Here is a 17,674-nt window from a genome sequence, read left to right as displayed (position 1 = left end):
GTTCACCTTGCGCCCCTGAGACCGGGAGGATCAGCGGACGCCGACGAGGCTACGGGCGTGCCATTGGCTGCAGCCACCGGAGCATGCATACGGGCCTGCAAAGACGCCTCAGTGCCAGAGGCGCGTCGCGATGGTGCAGAGGCTAGCCAGTGTTTGCGCCGTTGGCCAGCCAGCATTGCGACCGAACCATGCGAGACTGACTGCATCCGCGCTGCACCCGAGCTCTGGCCTTCCGTGGTCGCGGTGCCTAGGTGGAGCGCATCTCTCACCGCGCGCTGGCTCGGGCCTAGCGCCGACGACATGCACTGTCGAGCTCCCTCACCTCTGCTGCCCTAGATCCACGCGCACCGTGCAATAGACGTGCCATTGCCGTGACGTCCACTGCCACGGCCCATACTCGTGCCTGCCACTCTCACCCACACGCGTCCCGCTGCCACCGCCTCGCGCTATGGGCCCCGTCACGACCGTCGCTGCTCGCTGAAGCTCACCATGAGAACCGCCGACCAACTACCTCTTGCCAGCGGCCACACGCACCCCAATCCGCTTGCCTCGCACGCACCCCTCGACATGAACGGCGCCCACCACCCGGAGCCCGCTGCCTCCTCGCGCCCCAGCACTGCTGCCGCCGCCGATGCCGCGCCTGCCTCGCCCGTCGACGAACATGCGCCGCCTGCCCGCCCTGCCTCGATAGGCCCTCAGTCTGCCCGTCCCAGCATGTTGCGCGCGAAGAGCGACTTTGGGCCGCGCCATCCTGCCCTCCCGCCCGAGAGCACCGACGAGGGAAGCGTCGACGGCCACTTCAAGATCCGCCATGGCTGGGACGACCAGCTCAACTCGGAGGAGTACAGCAACCTGCTCACCTCAAACTTCTTCATGTACTACACCGACAAGAAACACGAGACGGGCGGCCACCCCAAGAACCAGGACTGTGCCTTCCCCGTCCAAGAATGGCGCATGCGGGACCGCCTCAAGACCGTCTCGGCTGTCCTCGCTCTCTGCCTCAACATTGGCGTTGATCCCCCAGACGTCATCAAGACCAATCCGTGTGCCAAGGAGGAGTGCTGGATCGACCCGACGGTTACCTCCCAGACGCCCGGCCACACGCCCATGAACCAGATCGGAAAGGCCCTCCAGACCCAGTACGAGCAGCTGAGCATGCGCACGCGCTACAAACTGCTGCTAGACCCCACAACCGAAGAGACGAGGAAATACGCGTCAACTCTGCGCCGGAATGCCCGCAATGAGCGAGTCTTGTTCCACTACAACGGCCATGGCGTGCCCAAACCAACGTCTTCCGGCGAGATCTGGGTCTTTAACAGAAACTACACGCAGTACATTCCCTTGTCGCTCTACGACTTGCAATCCTGGATCGGCGCACCTAGTCTGTTCGTCTATGACTGCTCCGATGCTGGCCTCATCATCAGCAACTTCAACCGCTTTGCCGAGAAACACCAGGCCGAGTTTGAGGAGGCGCGCCGGAGAGATCCCAGCGTCGAGCATGTCGATTTCAGTGATTGCATCCATCTGGCAGCATGCAGAGAGCGCGAGTCTCTCCCTACTAACCCCGAGCTGCCTGCTGATATCTTCACATCCTGTCTGACGGACCCCATAACCATGGCCGTACGCTTCTTCATCTTGCAAAATCCACTCCCGAGCAAGGTCAGCCTACGAGATGCCCACAATATTCCAGGCAAAGTCTCTGAGCGTAGAACGCCTATTGGTGAGCTGAACTGGATTTTCACAGCCATTACCGACACCATTGCGTGGAACTCTCTCTCCAAACCTCTGTTCAAGAAACTGTTCCGTCAGGACTTGATGGTTGCTGCTCTATTCCGCAATTATCTTCTTGCACAGCGCGTCATGCGCGCATACCACTGCAATCCCGTCTCCCATCCCGAGATCCCCCAAACACACAACCACCCGCTCTGGCGCAGTTGGGACTTGGCCGTTGAGCTGATCCTGGCTCAGCTGCCGGATTTGCAGGCCGAAGCACGCGGAGAAAAAGATTTCAACTACAAACACTCCGACTTCTTCTCTGAACAGCTGACCGCTTTCGAGGTATACCTGACACAGGGCGCCGTGGAGCAAAAGGTACCGGAACAACTTCCTATAGTGCTCCAAGTACTACTCAGTCAAGTGCATCGTCTCCGAGCGTTGATCCTATTGTCGAGTTTCTTAGATCATGGCCCCTGGGCTGTAAATCTTGCACTCAGCATTGGCATCTTCCCATACGTCCTCAAGCTACTACAATCGCAAGCCAATGAGCTCAAGCCAGTCATGGTATTCATCTGGGCCCGAATACTTGCCGTCGATCAGTCCTGCCAAGCCGATCTTCTCAAGGACAACGGCTATCAGTACTTCATCAACATATTCAATCCCAATTCTGGTATTCAAGATTCAATCCAAAAGACTGCCTGTTAGCTAAACTCAAACAGGTATACCTATTCAGAACGCAAGCGAACACCGCGCAATGTGTGCCTTCATAGTCTCCATGTTCTGCAAAGACTACAACCAAGGACAACGTGCTTCACTAAGCACAGAGCTTGTAGAGAGCTGCTTGGATCATCTCAAAGATATGCAGAACCCGTTGCTCAGGCAATGGTCGTGCCTTTGTCTGAGCAAGCTCTGGGTCAACTACGAAGAAGCCAAGTGGGTCGGCATACGGTGCATGGCACATGAACGACTTTGCGAGCTAATCGTGGACCCCGTTGCTGAGGTACGGGCAGCAATGCTGCATGCATTGGCGTCCTTCCTTGGTATCCGCGATGTTACCCCACAGGTGGCCAACATCGAAGAGTCCATCGCGTCTATGATCCTCATTATGACCATGGACGGTAATAGTATGGTGCGCAAAGAGCTTCTCATCTTTTTCTCAACGTTCGTTGCCCGCTACAAGACCCGGTTCATCGTTGCCGCATTCGAGCAACTATCGGAGGATTACGCCAACTCAGACACAAAGCAATCTGATGACAAGAACCCCGATGCGCTCCACATGAAAGCACGTACAGGAGCTACGGGCAGTGCTTCCGAATCGACGTCTTGTTCGCAAAATACCATATACTCTGCCATTTGGAAAGAGTTGCTGGTCATGTCAGTCGATCCGCATCCGGAGATCGCAAAAGACGCTGGAATTGTTGTTGATTACATCCTGATATCACTTATCGAGTCGTCTCTAGCCAAGTTTGTACAGCCCCAACTAGACGAAGCTCTCCAAAACGCGCCAGCTCCTCGACCCATGCGCCGTGCAGTAGAAGTGACTTCTGCGCCGCAAAAAGCCTCGAATCCCCCAACACCGACCAAAGACTCAACCTACTTGTCACTCTTCGGTGGCATCCGAAAGTCCACGAGTGTCGGTGCTTCGCTGAAGAATCTCTGGGCTGGCCAAGATTCAGCAAGCCCTCGACAGAAATCTTCAGGGAGATCTGCTGCCGATGATGCCCACACTCCCGCGGTCTCTCGCCCCCAGACACCTGAAAAGTATCATACCGTAGAGCAGCCAACCTCACGAGGGTTCAAGAACAGGAACTTGACGGAGAAACCAGAAATCCCACTTAAGAGTGTATTCTTCGAATGGTCCGTAGAGTACTTCCGCGAACCTCAGATGAAGCCCACAGAAGCCGACGAACCAGGAAGTACCGACTATAATGGCAGACTCTGGCGGAGGAACCGTAACGACAGGATCATTGCCGAGACTCAGCCGTTGAAGGACATTGCCGTTTCCAATCGTTGGGACGTGCCACGAGGATATTTCGACAACCTCAGCCAACCTGCCAAGATGTGTTTCCACCAGTTTGAGGACCATCTCGTAGTGACAGATACACGGGATACTGTCAATATTTTCGACTACTCAAAGTCGGTCAACAGAATCAATTCTTTCTCTAACGGGAACCCTCCCGAGTCGAGAATAACGGACGTGCGATTCATCAACGAGGACGACCAGGCACTACTAATGACAGGATCCTCGGATGGTGTAATCAAGATATTCCGCAATTACGACCGTAAAGGAGAGACAGAACTAGTGACAGGATTCCGCGCGCTTACTGATCTTGTTTCAAGTAACAAGAACGCCGGTCTGGTATTCGATTGGCAGCAAGGAAGAGGTCTCATCCTAGTTGCTGGCGACGTGAAGGTCATTCGCGTGTGGAACGCTGGGACCGAAGTATGCACCAATGTAAGTTGCGCTCTCCGCATCCGTGATGTCGTAGCTGACCTGAGTAGGACCTTCCCGCACGATCCGGTTCTTGTATTACATCCTTAACCTCTGATCAAGTCGAGGGAGATGTCTTTGTTGCTGGTTTTGGTGATGGTGCCATCCGAGTATACGATCAACGCCAAAAGCCCGCCACCGCCATGGTCAAGGTCTGGAAAGAGCACAAGCAATGGATCACCAACGTTCACCTGCAGCGTGGTGGACAGCGTGAACTTGTGAGCGGCTGCCGTGGCGGTGAGGTCAAGCTGTGGGACATACGCTGGGATCGAAGCGTAAAGACTATCCAAGCAACTTCCGACACCCTACGAACACTCAGCGTTCATGAACATGCTCCCGTTTTTGCCACGTAAGTGCTCATCACATTCCAAGATTACGAAACATGTTAACATTAACGTGTGTAGTGGCACGCAACGGCATCGTGTGAAGATCTTCAACATCAACAACGGCCAGCCTGTGTCGCACCTTGAGCCCTATTCGGGTTTCCTTCGCGATCGATCTGCCCCTATCTCGGTCACTGCATTTCACCCTCATCGACTGATGATTGCTGCGGCGGCTGCCAACGACACTCACGTCAACATATTCTCATGTCACGAACCAAAGCATTCAGCTGTCAAGACAGTGAAACTTTGGGATGGGAACGCGAGCGCGTCGACCTCCAGTCGAACGTCCATCGTTGGCTGAAGGCTGACTATCGACGACACCCAGCAGTGAGAGACTGCAAAGAGAATGAGATAGTTGCGCTGGCGGCTGAATCACAAAACGATCGTTGAGGACATGACCTTCTTTTTTTAGACCATGAAGCATAGCAGCTTGTTTTGCTGCAGGGCGTCTGGGAAGCATTGGGTTTGAGCGGGAATGACAATTTTTACTATACCCAGCTACATTAGTTAGTAATTGTATGAGAGTTGAAACATGTATCGGAACCATTGAAGCTACTAGGCGGGCATTGTATTGTACTTAGACAGCCCAGGTGTTCAAGGATCCCGTAGTGGGCTATGACGCCGCGGGGATAGCGGGGCTGTGATTCATCCACGGCTGCCCCACTATGGAAATGTGAGTCCCTAGCACACGTCTGACTATAGAACAACGCGACTCAAAACACCCCCAATCCAACCACAATGAGTGACGCCGCAGCTGCTGGCGCTGAGCCGCCCTCCAAGAACGCGCTGAAGAAGGCGCAGAAAGAGAAAGAGAAGGTCAGTAGAGTCTCTTTCCCGTCAAGTCCATGATATTAACAGTAGCCCAGGCAGAGAAGAAGGCCGCAGCCAAAGCCCGCGAACTCGCTGAGCGTACCAAGAAAGAAGTCGACGATGGCGCCGACGTTTCCGCAGGCGCATACGGCGAACTTCCCCTCATTGGATCCAAAGAGTACAAGCCTACGGGAACTCCGCGCACTGAGCTTACCGATGTCGCCAACAACGAGGACAAGGAGATTACATTCAGGTGCTGGGTTGAGAATGCAAGGGTGCAATCTGCGAAGCTCGCTTTCTTGAACCTACGACAAAACCTCAACACCGTGCAGGCTGTCGTTGCGGCCAGCGACAAGCTGAGCAAGCAGATGGTCAAGTTCTGCGGCAACGTTAGCACCGAGAGCACACTCGTCGTTACGGGTATAGTCAAGCGTGTGAAGGAGCCCATAAAGAGTGCCAGTATCACCGACTTCGAGATTCATGTCCAGAAGCTGTTCGTCGAGGCCAGTGCTGAGATTCCGCTACCGCTTCAAGTGTCGGACGCGGAACGCCCCATGCCAACTGAGACTGCTGCGGAAGAGGATCAGAAAGAGGAGGAAGGTGGCGAGCGCCCACTCGTCAGTCTGAACACAAGGTTGAACAACCGGACGCTTGATCTGCGAGCCAAGATCAACCAATCTATCTTCGTCATCAAGAGCGGTGTTTGCGCCTTGTTCCAAGAGTTCCTCTCGAAGAAGGGCTTCGTTCTGGTGCATACTCCAAAGATTCTGTATGTTACTCGTGTCGTGATTCGTTGCAGATACTAACATGACATTTAGTGGAGCTGCCTCTGAGGGAGGTGCTAATGTCTTCGAGCTGAAGTACTTCGGTCGCCCCGCCTACCTTGCTCAGTCACCACAGTTCTACAAGCAAATGTTGATCGCCTCCCGCTTCCAAAAGGTCATGGAAATCGGTCCCGTATTCCGCGCCGAGAACTCCAACACGGCCCGTCACTTGACCGAGTTCACTGGACTGGATCTTGAGATGGAATTCCAGGAGAACTACCATGAAGTCATGAGTGTGCTGGAAGACCTCATGCTCTTCATCTTCAACGAGCTCAACGCACGGTACAAGAAAGAGACAGAACTTGTAAGAGGAGTGTATCACGTCGATGAGTTCAAGCTTCCTCAGTCCGGAAACGTTCCCAGAATTCCTTTCCAAGAAGGTATCAAAATGCTGCGCGAAGCTGGTGAGGAGCTTGGAGACTACGACGATCTGACGTAAGTGCGAAAGAGAAATCCTCAAAGGCTTGACTAATGTTTCCAGAACACCTCAAGAGAAGATGCTTGGCCGTCTTGTTCTCGAGAAGTACAACACCGACTTCTACACTCTGGACCAATTCCCTCTTGCTATTCGTCCCGCATATACGATGCCCTCACCCGCCGACCCTGCTCTCTCAAACTCCTATGACATGTTCATGAGGGGTCAAGAGATCTGCTCGGGTGCGCAGCGTATCCATCACTCAGAGCTGCTCGCAGAGCAGATGCGCAAGCATGATCCCCCGATTGATCCCGCCGGTGCTGGAACCAAGGACTACGTAGACTGCTTCAAGTACGGTTGCCCGCCGCACGCCGGAGGTGGTTTCGGTCTGGAGAGGATTGTACAGTTCTGGCTCGGATTGCCTAACATCAGGATGTGCAGCCTGTTCCCCCGAGACCCCCAGCGTGTTGTGCCCTAAACAAAATCTGCAAAAGAAGAACGATGAAACACTGCTCGACAGCGTCGGCTTAGCAGGGATGGGTCACGATGATGGGCGCAGACACAGCACCTTTCGTACAAAAAGGGTCCTGAGTTTGGCATATGGTCTCAGAGCTGACGCGTATGGCATGAGACAAAGATTGAGAATTGATTCATTGACGGCGTCGCGTCTCATGGAGCTCACGACCCGTAGTGTCAATCGCAGATACTAGAGAAATATAAATATATTACATGTTCATCATTCAGCCTACAAGCACACTACTCCTTTGAACAATTGTTCTGCAGCGTCTGCTTGCTTCCAACGGGATGTGTCGCCTATGACGATCTAACCATGGTACTGAAACGCGCTCTCGCTGGAACACTTCTAATGTACTCAGGCGGGCTCATTAGAGTCAAACAGCCTTCATCCAGTGCGACCAGACGCAGATGATCAACGGAATCTGGCCATGTAAGACCCGTCGACAACTCAGTCTGGCATTGACACGGACGCCGATCTCTCATGCGTCGCGCGTGCTAGTCGCAAACGTCGAGTTATGCCCTTCACAGCCAGTTATCCGCCAACAGCGGATAGCCCGCCTACGATCAGTCTTCACATAGACCAACGTGCGTGACAATGGCGCCATCCTTCCATCGTGCGATTGCAAAGTCTGACATAGCAATCCGCGTATCTTCTTCAACATTGCTTCAGCGTCGCGGCAGCAAGCTTCTTCTGTGCTTCGTCCCCGAGGGCCGCGGCATCCACCTCTTGTATAGCCTGCCCAATTGCCAATGTCGTCTTGACGTTTCCTCCATCAACGTGCACAAGTCCGTTTCGGCCGACGGTAACCTCGAAACCGATTTTGGAGCCCAGGGTTTCCAACAGAGATATGCCTCCGCGCGCTGCAAGCATCCTCCGTGCCATACCCAGGCTTATCTTGAACACCATACCCCCCTTTAACAGACCGAGACCTTCGCCCTTGCCCGTGGAGGGATCGACACAGGTGAGCTCTGATGGTAGGTCCTTGCCGGCACTCGCGACGCGACAGTAGACCAGGGAGTTTGGGGGCAGCTGGGGCCGTGTCTTCTTGGTCGCGCCTTCGAAGGCTAGGTGGGGAAGGGTCGCAGCCGGCGTGTTCGGGGTGAGGAGGCAATTGAAGTTCTCGGCGGCAGAGCCATTCACGGTCGCGATGACGAGTTCGCCTGCAAAAGGAAGATACTGTCAAGGGAATTAGCAAGCATAGTGAAAGAGACAGCATAGATCTCTCACCCTTCCAGTGTTGTACTCGACCGAAGCAGCATTCTTCTTGTTGTCCGTCACGAGCGCGCCCGCGACCGTGGCCGTGACCGTGTCTGGCGGCGTGTGTCGCAAACCGGGTCCGAGGGTGAGCGTCTTCTTTTTACCTGTGCCAGTTGGTAGGGCGCTCTGCGCGATGTTGTCGCCAGGCAGTACGATAGTAGCTGAGGCTGCCATGGTAGTGCTCGCAAAGTCGTGTCCTTGGGTGTGGTAGAGCACCTGGTAACATGCGCCGTCCCTCGAGTGAGCTCATTCCGAGAAGCCCGTGCGCTTCCGAGAAAAATGCACGACTCTGAATTTCTTAGCCGCGAAGAAACACACGCGCTACAAACGCTACCACAGCCGGCTATCTTCTGTTCACCTGCCCCTGCCGCTTTATTGTCGATACTGAACGGCTTTCGTTTGACTCGAATCCTCTTTCCGTAACCCGAAAACGTCTTCCCGCGCAAGATGAGTGCGCAAGCGGACCCCGCGCAGCGAGTCGCGATAGGCATATCCTTTGGCAACTCGTACAGTTCCATTGCTTTCACTTCGGGTGTAAGTGCCCATGTCTGTCGCCAATGTCTCTGGATGTTTCTGACGCATAACAGGAAGGCAAAGCAGAGGTCATCGCCAACGAAGACGGAGGTACGCCGCCTGCTGCACGCTCTGGATCCCCTCGACTGCTAACACTTGAAAAGACCGCCAAATCCCTACCGCCCTGTCCTACGTCGAAGGAGAAGAACTACACGGAGGTCAGGCCAAGACCCAATTCGTCCGCAATGCGAAGAACACAGTCGCCTACTTCCGCGACTTCCTCGGCCAAGAGTAGGCAATCCTATCCTACCTGTCCAACCACGTCGACTGACACCCTGCAGCTACAAATCGATAGACCCCTCCCCATGCCACCAGTCGGCCCATCCCGTACAGCACGAAGACGGCGTTGCGTTCAACATCCGCGATACCGCCGACGAGCAGGAGAACACCGTATCCGTTATCGATGCCACAACACGTCACCTGAAGAGACTACGGAGTTCTGCCTCTGACTACCTTGGAAAGGAGGTCAACGCCGCCGTCATCACCGTACCCACAAACTTCAGTGATGCCCAGAAGGAGGCCCTCAAGAAGGCGTCGACAAACGCTGGCATCGAGGTCCTACAGTTCATCCACGAGCCCACAGCTGCTGTCCTAGCATACGATGCCCGTCCTGGTGCCCAGTTGGCTGACAAGATCATCGTCGTTGCCGATCTGGGAGGCACCCGTTCGGACGTGGCTGTGGTTGCGTCCCGTGGCGGCATCTACACCATCCTGGCCACTCTACACGACTACGATGTCAGTGGCTCCAAGCTCGACCAAGTGCTCATGGAACATTTCGCCAAGGAGTTCCTCAAGAAGCACAAGTCGGCCGGTGACCCTCGGGAAAACGATCGATCGTTGGCCAAGTTGAAGCTTGAGTGCGAAGCTGTCAAGAAGGCGCTTTCCATTGGTACCACCGCCAACTTCTCCGTCGAGAGCTTAGTAGGCGGCACCGACTTCACCGCGACCATCAACCGCACCCGCTACGATCTCCTGGGAAGCAAGTTGTTCTCTGCCTTTACTCGTCTTGTCACTCAAGCTGTGGAGAAGGCCAACTTGGATCCTCTCGACATCTCCGAGATTATCTTGGCTGGCGGTAACTCTCACACTCCCAAGGTCGCTTCTGCGGTACGCTCAGCCTTCCCGGAATCCACCACCGTCCTCGCACCTTCCACATCCCCATCAGCCATCAACCCCTCGGAATTGTCAGCCCGTGGTGCTGCTATCCAAGCCAGCCTTATCCAGGAGTTTGAGCTTGAGGACATTGAACAAAGCACCCACCCTATGGTCACTGTTACACCCCACCTTTCCACCGCTGTTGGTGTGCTGTGCATCTCGGGCGATGAGTCCTCTGGCGTTTTCCATGCCATCGTCGACGCGGAGACACAACTACCTGTCCGACGCACTGCGACTATTGCAACGCCACGAGAGGGAGGTGACGTGCTCATTAAGCTTGCGGAAGGCTCACGACACATCAAGGTCACAAAGCCAGAGCCCAGGCCCAAGGCTGAAAAAGACGAGGATGATTCGGATGACAGCGACGACGACAGCGAGGAAGAGGAAGAGGAGCTACGGGAGAAGACATGGAAGGTTGGACAAGTGCTGAGCGAAGCTGCAGTCCGTGGTGTCAAGAAGGGAGGAAAGGTCGAGGTCCAGATCAACATCGGTGCCGACCTGAGCATAAATGCCATCATTCGCGAAGTAGGTGGCAAGGGCGGTATTCGTGGTCTCATCCAGGGACGCAAGGTCAACGGCAGCGCCTAGATGCGCCCGACCACTATACTGATGCGCCAGGCGCTGGACCGCAAAATTTTCATTACATGCGATATGAACGACATAGACAGCCTGTGTTTCTACTAGACCAATTTCGGTAGCTTGGATAGGATTATCGGAGGGCTTAGACCCTCGAGTTGATCACAATGAAGAGCACCTGAGCCCTGATAATCCAACGTGCTTAGAAAGTATGCATCTATTGCACATGTTGCAGGGATGTTACTTTCGATGTGTTTGCGCCTGCACCATATTGGACTGCATTTACACCCATACGACCAGCGCTCTCGAATGAGAAGTAATGCTAGTACAATGAATGAATTACACTAGTTACTCGCAAGGCCGCCAGTTGACAATGGGTCCTACGCAAGCCCAACCCATTGAGTAAAAGCATGGAGCATTCGTGCTGTCATTCGTACCGAAACGAGACAATAGATAATATAAGACAAAAGCAGGTGACCCTAATCGTGGTCGTCTCCATTGGAGTGCCCGTGTGTCCAGGAACGCCAAGAATGCTCAACTGTGTTTCGTACAGCATCGTCCATCCATAACATGCAAGACTCCATGTAACCGCACAAGAGAAAGACAATGAACAAGCAAGAGCCAAGGTATGCAAAGACGCCATATGTGCGCCCTCATCTGGCTATGTTGGATTCCCACGAAGGCCAACCCTTTAAGGGAGGCAGCACTCAATGGAAACCCTCAAGCCGCGATGAAGGGATGACAGGGATGACAACAGCACGACCGAAACTTTGCGAAACGGATACCAAACACCTTGATCCATCCACGCCTACCCAATGCCTGCATGATATTCCAAACTCCGTAAACAAAACAAGCATTTTGAATGCCAGCAGAATTGATGACATGACTACAAGAGGCGCAGCTTCTTGGGTGGACCGAGGGAGCTGTTGAAGAAGGAAGACTCTGCGGGGCGCTTCTTGACTGTGGTGAAGGCCTGAGGCGCAGGCTTCATAGCTGACAAGGTCGCTTTCGATGGCGTCGCCCCAAGGAAGATGGACTTTGATGGGGTCTTGATGGCTGATCTGCTGAACAAGAAAGACGACTTCTTGACGGGAAGTGTGCGAGGTGCAAGCGGGCTCTTGTCGTCGAAGAACATGCCAACTTCGCAGTTTTCCTTGTCGTCATTGAAAGAGCGATCGAACTCTGAACTTGTCGGAGTGCTAGGCATCTTGCACTGGGATGAAGGAGGTAGCGCGTACTTGGAAGGAGTCTTGAAAGGTGTGAATGGCTTCGCCGTAGTAGTAGGCAGAGGAGTTGCTGGCTTCGCAACGGATAGGTCGACCAGGTAATGGTCTTCGTCCATACGCTTCTTGTTTGACTCACTATCCAACACCCACCCCACGTTGACACACTTGATGGCTCCCTTGCTTTCAAGGCACTTCTCCAGTGTGGACATGCTTCCATCCTTGAAGAGAACGTGGCTAAGAGACGCATGCGATATGTCTTGTACTACCTTTGCGCCCAGATCCTCGAGCAGACCGCGGAACAAGAAGTTCTGCTCCCTACCGTTCCGTGTGACATCGACGTAGAAGACCATGCCCTGAAGGATGCCTTCGTAGAGGAATAGATCGCTCTCGTCTGCTGGAACGTCTGTCCAAGCGACAGTCTTCTTAGGAGTCTTAGCGTCCATGACCTTCTGAGGTGATCGCAAGGCGGACTTCTTCGGTGACACTGGCTCGAGGGCTGCAAAAGTAGGTGCAAGTTTGAGCGGAGCCAGATGCATGGTGGGATTAGTAATAAAAGGAGAAGCCTCGACAGCTGTGTCCGTAGGTGCGATCTCACTGTATTTGCTAGCTTCGGTGAGCTCAGTGAAGTCGGCAAGCTCGCTTGGTTCTTCGAGATCGAACGAGTCGTTCTTCAGAGTTGAGAATCTTATAGGTGACGGTGTCTGTTTCTTGACTGAAGCAGTGATCTCTTCCTGGAGAGCAGCCTCGAGAGCCAGGCTTGGTGTTGTGGGGTAGTCGGGCAGTTCAGCGAGAGCGCGACGTGGAGTCATTGGTGCCTTAATATGAGCTGGTGTTTTGGGGTAATCGGGGAGCTCGGCCAATGCTGCCTTGGAGGTCACAGGCGCGCTGATATGAGCTGGTGTTTTGGGGTAACCCGGGAGTTCGGCCAGTGCTGCTTTGGAGGTGATGGGCGCGATGATGTGGGCGGGTGTGGCAGGGTACGCCTCAGGAAGCTCCTCGAATGCTTCCTGATCGGTGACGCCCCAGACGATCTGTGCAGGTGGAGTGCCAGAAATCTCCGAACACGAACGCTGGGCGGGCGTCGCATCATAGTATGGTGTCTTTAGCTGGACCGATACCTGGGTCTTGGCATCCGGTGTCAAGGAGACATCGGCCGTAGTCTGGCGGCCCTGGCAGTCAGATTCTTCAACAATGTGCGGATTCTCGACGAGCTGAGGGCCCTCTGGCACTTCTATTGTGGCCTCGACCGCGCTCTCTGCAGCTGTAGAAGTATGACAAGCCTCAATCTGGTCGACTGCTTCTTTCTCCTCAACATCGCTCATGGCGACATCATTATACCCTTGCTCGATGATTTCGGCCTGAACCTCGGGTGTAGCGATTGCGACAGGTGCAGCAATATGCGCAGGTGTCGTGGGATATCCTGCGAGTTCGGTAAGAGCGGCCTTGTTCGACAAAGGTGCGAGGATATGCGAGGGAGTCGTGGGGTAGCCGGGAAGCTCGGCGATGGCCTCTCTTGAGGTCATGGGGGCAGTGATGTGGGAGGGGGTTGTCGGGTAGGTAGGGAAATCTGCGAACGGTTTCTCGATTGCCTCCACGACAGGCTGCTCCACCTCTTCCATGACTGCATGTTCATCTGCCTCTACAACAGATTGCTCGATGATCTCCGCAACAGGCTCCTCGACTGTTTGAGCGTCCGGCTCTGGCTCAGACTTCGCCTTAGTGACAACAGCAGCCTTCTTTGTGAGCTTGCGGGCCGGAGCCTTGAGCGGCGACTCCTGTGGGACTGCAGGGGCATTACGACCGCGTGTGGCTCTCGGTACAATGACGGGTGCGGGTGCGGAGGCTTTTGGCACTGCTGCTTTGCGTGTACGGGGAGCTGGCTTAGCAGGCTCGCTGGCGACGGTCTTGTCGACAAATGCAGGCTCGCTCTTCTTGGAAACGGGTGTCTTCTTTGCGGGTGCTTTGCGTACAGCTCTTGATACTGGCTTGGCTGTTTCTTCGACGGCAGGCTCTGGGGCGACAGCAGGCTTCTCGACCTTGGGTACAGGTGCCTTTTTCACTGCTGCGATCTTGCGCGTACGGGCGGCTGTTGGCTTAGGGGCCTCTTCAATGGCTTCGGGCTCCTCTGTAGCGGCAGGCTCCTCGGCTTTGCGACCACGCGTCGCCCTCACTGCTGGAGCAGGGGCGGGTGCGGCTCTGGTCTGGACCTTGATGGTGCGCGCGGCCTTTGTCGCAACAGTCTTCTTGGCCATGGGCGGCTCAGCATCCTCAGGCTCAGCCCTGGCTTTGCGTTTCACAGCAGTTGTCTTTGTGGGTTTGGCCGGGGCAGGCGCTGGCTCAGCAGCTTCCTCGACTGCCTTCTTCCTGCCGCGCTTGGGAGGGGCGTTGAGCGTGTTGGGGGGTGCAGAGGCGACCTCTGGGGCGGTTTTCGCACCGCGACGTGTAGCGACCATGATGTCTGTCGATGTTCGCTGTCTTGGTGGTATGTCGTTGTCGGTCTGGGGTGAGACTGGTTCAGTCGAGGTTGTGGACGTGCTTGCCGTGTTGTGTTGTCAAAGCGCGAACGACGACTAGCCGCATCGGGACACGCGTTGCTCCAGCAACAATCCATGGATCGCTTGGCCGCCAATCGCCCCTGTGCAAACTCACAGCAGCAGACACTTGGGTGCGGACGAATGACCATCATGCCTATCGATTGTCTATCACCCATTCAAAGCTATACGTATGACTTCCATGCCCACTCCGCAGACCAACACCCTCGCATCGCCACCACCATTGCCTTCATCAAGCACCGCCATACTCGACGCATCTGCAACATTGGTCTTGATTCTATTTATCCTCTGGACCGTCAGAGCGCCTTCATGCTGTGCTGCAGTTTCAGCTCCAGCTTCGGAGTTTGCCTTACGCAGTACAATCCGCCACAATCTGATCCACTCGTCATTTCCTGATGTGACAAGGAAAATGTGTGATTTATGTCCGAAGAGAGCGCACGACGTTACTGCAGAGCCATGTGCGCGACTGACGAGGATTGGTGGCGGAACATGGGTTGTCGTAGGCGAAGTCGACGACGGCAAAGACGTAGACTGTGCGAGTATACACGCCAGACTGCCATCGTCACCACCGGATACGATGAGCCAGGTATCCGCACTAATGGCTCGGGATGTCATGGCTTTTGAGGAGCTTTGATGTATCCTTGCCGGATGGTGCCATGTCAAATGATCATTTGACCCAGTGAATTTTCCACGCGATCGTTCGGTATCTGCCATTAGCGGCCATACTACAATATGGCCATCGGTACCAGCTGTCAAGACCTTTTCTCTAGAGAGGAACATGCACTGTGTCAAACAGGATGTAAAGTAGAGACCCTTTCCAAGAGGCTGCCATGTGATAGTAGCGGCAGGATCATAACGATAGATCTTGTCACATCAGCGCCATGCTACATTGAGAATACGGAGATCAGCTCACCTTGATGCTGGAATCTGAGAACACCATCGTGATAGTATGTGCGGATCCCGACGTGATCACATCGAAAGACATGAGTCTCAAATCTGCGTGCTCACTTTCTGGGGTGTACACATGTTCGCACACGATTCCAATGTCAAGAGCGGAGGCGGGTAAGTCCCGGATCCGCCATACATAGACTGTGAAGGAAGTCAGCAGCAGCTTTGCAGCGTTGTACCCAAACCTTACATTCTTCACAGCCACCACTGCTGAACAGATAGTCACCGTCTTGCGACCATTGTAGATGCTGAATCCCCGTGGTGTGCTTGCGAATAGTCCTTTGGCATATCAGATCATCATCAACATGGCGGAAAATCTTGATATCGGTATCCTCGGCGCCTGTGGCGATGAGCGGGTGAGATCTACCGTTCATCTCCGATGTAACTGCGAGCGCCTTGATCTCGCGTCCATGACCCCCTCGTCGAACGACAGCATGATTCGGTCTGTTTTGACTGCATATATGCATACTAGAGGCTCGAGTCCATACTAGGATACCTCCTAGCGACGAGTGTGACCGGAAGGCCCAACTTCTATGCGCTCCTCCGGTTTCGATGCTCATGACTTGCTCTTCGCTAGTGACATCGTATAGATACCATTTCTTGCTTGAGAAGCCGTGTATGAGGAGATGGCCGTCCTGGAAGTATAAACCTTCAATGTTTGGTCCGAATGGTACCGCAAGATCATGCACCAGCTCGACAACGTTTGCAGATGCATCGAACTGGTGTACGCTGAGACGCCCATCTCTTCCTACGGAGAACAGGTGGCCGTGTACGGAGCCTACGGAGACTCCAGATGAGGGACACCATGTAAGACAAGTGACTGCTTCCGCACCGTGTGCTTTCTCAATGATCCGTAGCAAGATAGCAACATCCGTACCCCCCTCACCTTTACGGATTTCATACAGTGCGATCGAACCCCGACGGAACCCAATGATGAGAATGTCTCTCCCGGGTATTCTTGCATAAGTCATACTCGTGATGACCGAACCGGCCGAAGATTCTGCAATGGGTATCTGCACAACTCTCAGAACGTTCGTGTTGCTATCAGGGTCCACGTATAGCAATTGCGCTTCACCTTGACCAACAAGGGTCACAAGTAATGCCGCCGTATTTGGACCATCCGTGTCTGATACCTCCACAGCTAAGATGTCTCCAACTTTGCTACCAATGGCATGCAGATTTGCCAGGGTATTAGACTCCTTATTGTACACGTAGATGTTGCCGCTACTACCAGCGATGTAAGCGAAACCAGGACGGCAGCCACTCGTGCAGACAGAGTAACCAGAAAGATCTTTCAGTTCATCGATTAACTTCGAGTTCGAAAGGAGGCTTGACTGACTTGGGGCTGTCCTGGACGAAATGGAGCCGATAAGTACGGTTCCAGAGTTAGTAGTAAGCAAAAATGAGGTTTCATCGACAAAGCAATAGCTTCTGAAGAACTCTGCTTTCCTTGGGGACTTTGGACCGTCCACAAATTCAGGCCTGTTTGAATCAGGTTCGGCCACTTGCGCCCATGATAATATGTCGTGTACAGTATACTCAGCGATCGCACCACGTAAGTTCTTCTCTGCCTGCAGGATGCGCAATAACGGGGTAGCGGTGACTTTACTATCAGCGCCACCTGCAATAACCTGCTGTATTCCTGTTGAGTCATTGGAAACAACAGTCGACCACAAGTTCTTCCCGCTATGATGCGCGGTGCAGTCAAGTTCTAGCAACCTGTAAGGAAAGCTCGTGCTACTTCCGGGGTTTGGCGCAAGTTCCCACGTCCTTGCAGTTGCATCTTCACCGGCAGACTGGAGTAACAGTGATCCATTGCATGGCGATGCTTCGAGAAAGCGGACCGTCCAAACGCGTGAAAGATGACCCCACCCGATGGCGAGACAGCTCGAGCTATTAAATTCATTTGAGTCGAAAGCCTCGTTGGTAAAGCCGGTATGACGAGTTCTCAGAATCTCCAAGTCATTGCTATGAGCTTCCGAGGTAGTGGCACTAGTGTTCACATCCGAGACGTCCCATATTCGGATTGTGCGGTCATCGCTGCAGCTTGCTACCACCCGCCTCAGTCTTTGACAACATTCAGTGGGTAGCTCTTCCGAAATCTGGACCCCGAAAATTGAGCCCTCGTGACCCAAAAATACGCGATGGATACGGGAGGCGGATCCACCGCCGCCATTGTCGCACCATGACCAGTATATAATCTCACCGAACGCTGTACCAGCAGCAACGAG

The 17,674-nt window shown here is 54.1% G+C and overlaps 5 protein-coding genes across 5 annotated transcripts; 3 read left to right on the top strand and 2 right to left on the bottom strand.

The window, feature by feature from the left end:
• Positions 1 to 489: 489 nt before the first annotated feature.
• Positions 490 to 4,891, top strand: J4E92_005398 (uncharacterized protein; the record flags this gene model as incomplete). The annotated part of the gene is given in 4 exon segments (XM_051496780.1): positions 490 to 2,416; positions 2,436 to 4,171; positions 4,219 to 4,556; positions 4,612 to 4,891. The coding sequence occupies 4 exon segments, from the start codon at positions 490 to 492 to the stop codon at positions 4,889 to 4,891; spliced, it is 4,281 nt and encodes a 1,426-aa protein (XP_051353500.1).
• Positions 4,892 to 5,328: 437 nt separating this feature from the next.
• On the top strand, positions 5,329 to 7,117 carry J4E92_005397 (uncharacterized protein; the record flags this gene model as incomplete). Its single annotated transcript, XM_051496779.1, has 4 exons — positions 5,329 to 5,406; positions 5,457 to 6,169; positions 6,219 to 6,659; positions 6,706 to 7,117. The coding sequence occupies 4 exons, from the start codon at positions 5,329 to 5,331 to the stop codon at positions 7,115 to 7,117; spliced, it is 1,644 nt and encodes a 547-aa protein (XP_051353499.1).
• A 693-nt stretch (positions 7,118 to 7,810) lies between these two features.
• Positions 7,811 to 8,587, bottom strand: J4E92_005396 (uncharacterized protein; the record flags this gene model as incomplete). Its single annotated transcript, XM_051496778.1, has 2 exons — positions 7,811 to 8,332; positions 8,384 to 8,587. 2 exons carry the CDS (start codon positions 8,585 to 8,587, stop codon positions 7,811 to 7,813), a joined length of 726 nt encoding a protein of 241 aa, XP_051353498.1.
• Positions 8,588 to 8,860: 273 nt separating this feature from the next.
• J4E92_005395 (uncharacterized protein) lies at positions 8,861 to 10,729 on the top strand (the record flags this gene model as incomplete). Its single annotated transcript, XM_051496777.1, has 4 exons — positions 8,861 to 8,947; positions 9,001 to 9,037; positions 9,091 to 9,217; positions 9,268 to 10,729. 4 exons carry the CDS (start codon positions 8,861 to 8,863, stop codon positions 10,727 to 10,729), a joined length of 1,713 nt encoding a protein of 570 aa, XP_051353497.1.
• An 874-nt stretch (positions 10,730 to 11,603) lies between these two features.
• J4E92_005394 (uncharacterized protein) lies at positions 11,604 to 14,396 on the bottom strand (the record flags this gene model as incomplete). The annotated part of the gene is made up of 1 exon (XM_051496776.1): positions 11,604 to 14,396. One exon carries the CDS (start codon positions 14,394 to 14,396, stop codon positions 11,604 to 11,606), a length of 2,793 nt encoding a protein of 930 aa, XP_051353496.1.
• Between the last annotated feature and the right edge of the window lie 3,278 nt (positions 14,397 to 17,674).

The sequence above is a fragment of the Alternaria infectoria genome (genome assembly GCF_024043175.1).
Source record: "Alternaria infectoria strain BMP 0036 chromosome Unknown scaffold_7, whole genome shotgun sequence".
Taxonomy (NCBI): domain Eukaryota; kingdom Fungi; phylum Ascomycota; class Dothideomycetes; order Pleosporales; family Pleosporaceae; genus Alternaria; species Alternaria infectoria.
Note: the sequence above shows the minus strand (reverse complement) of the source record. Positions and strands in the feature narration are given on the sequence as shown.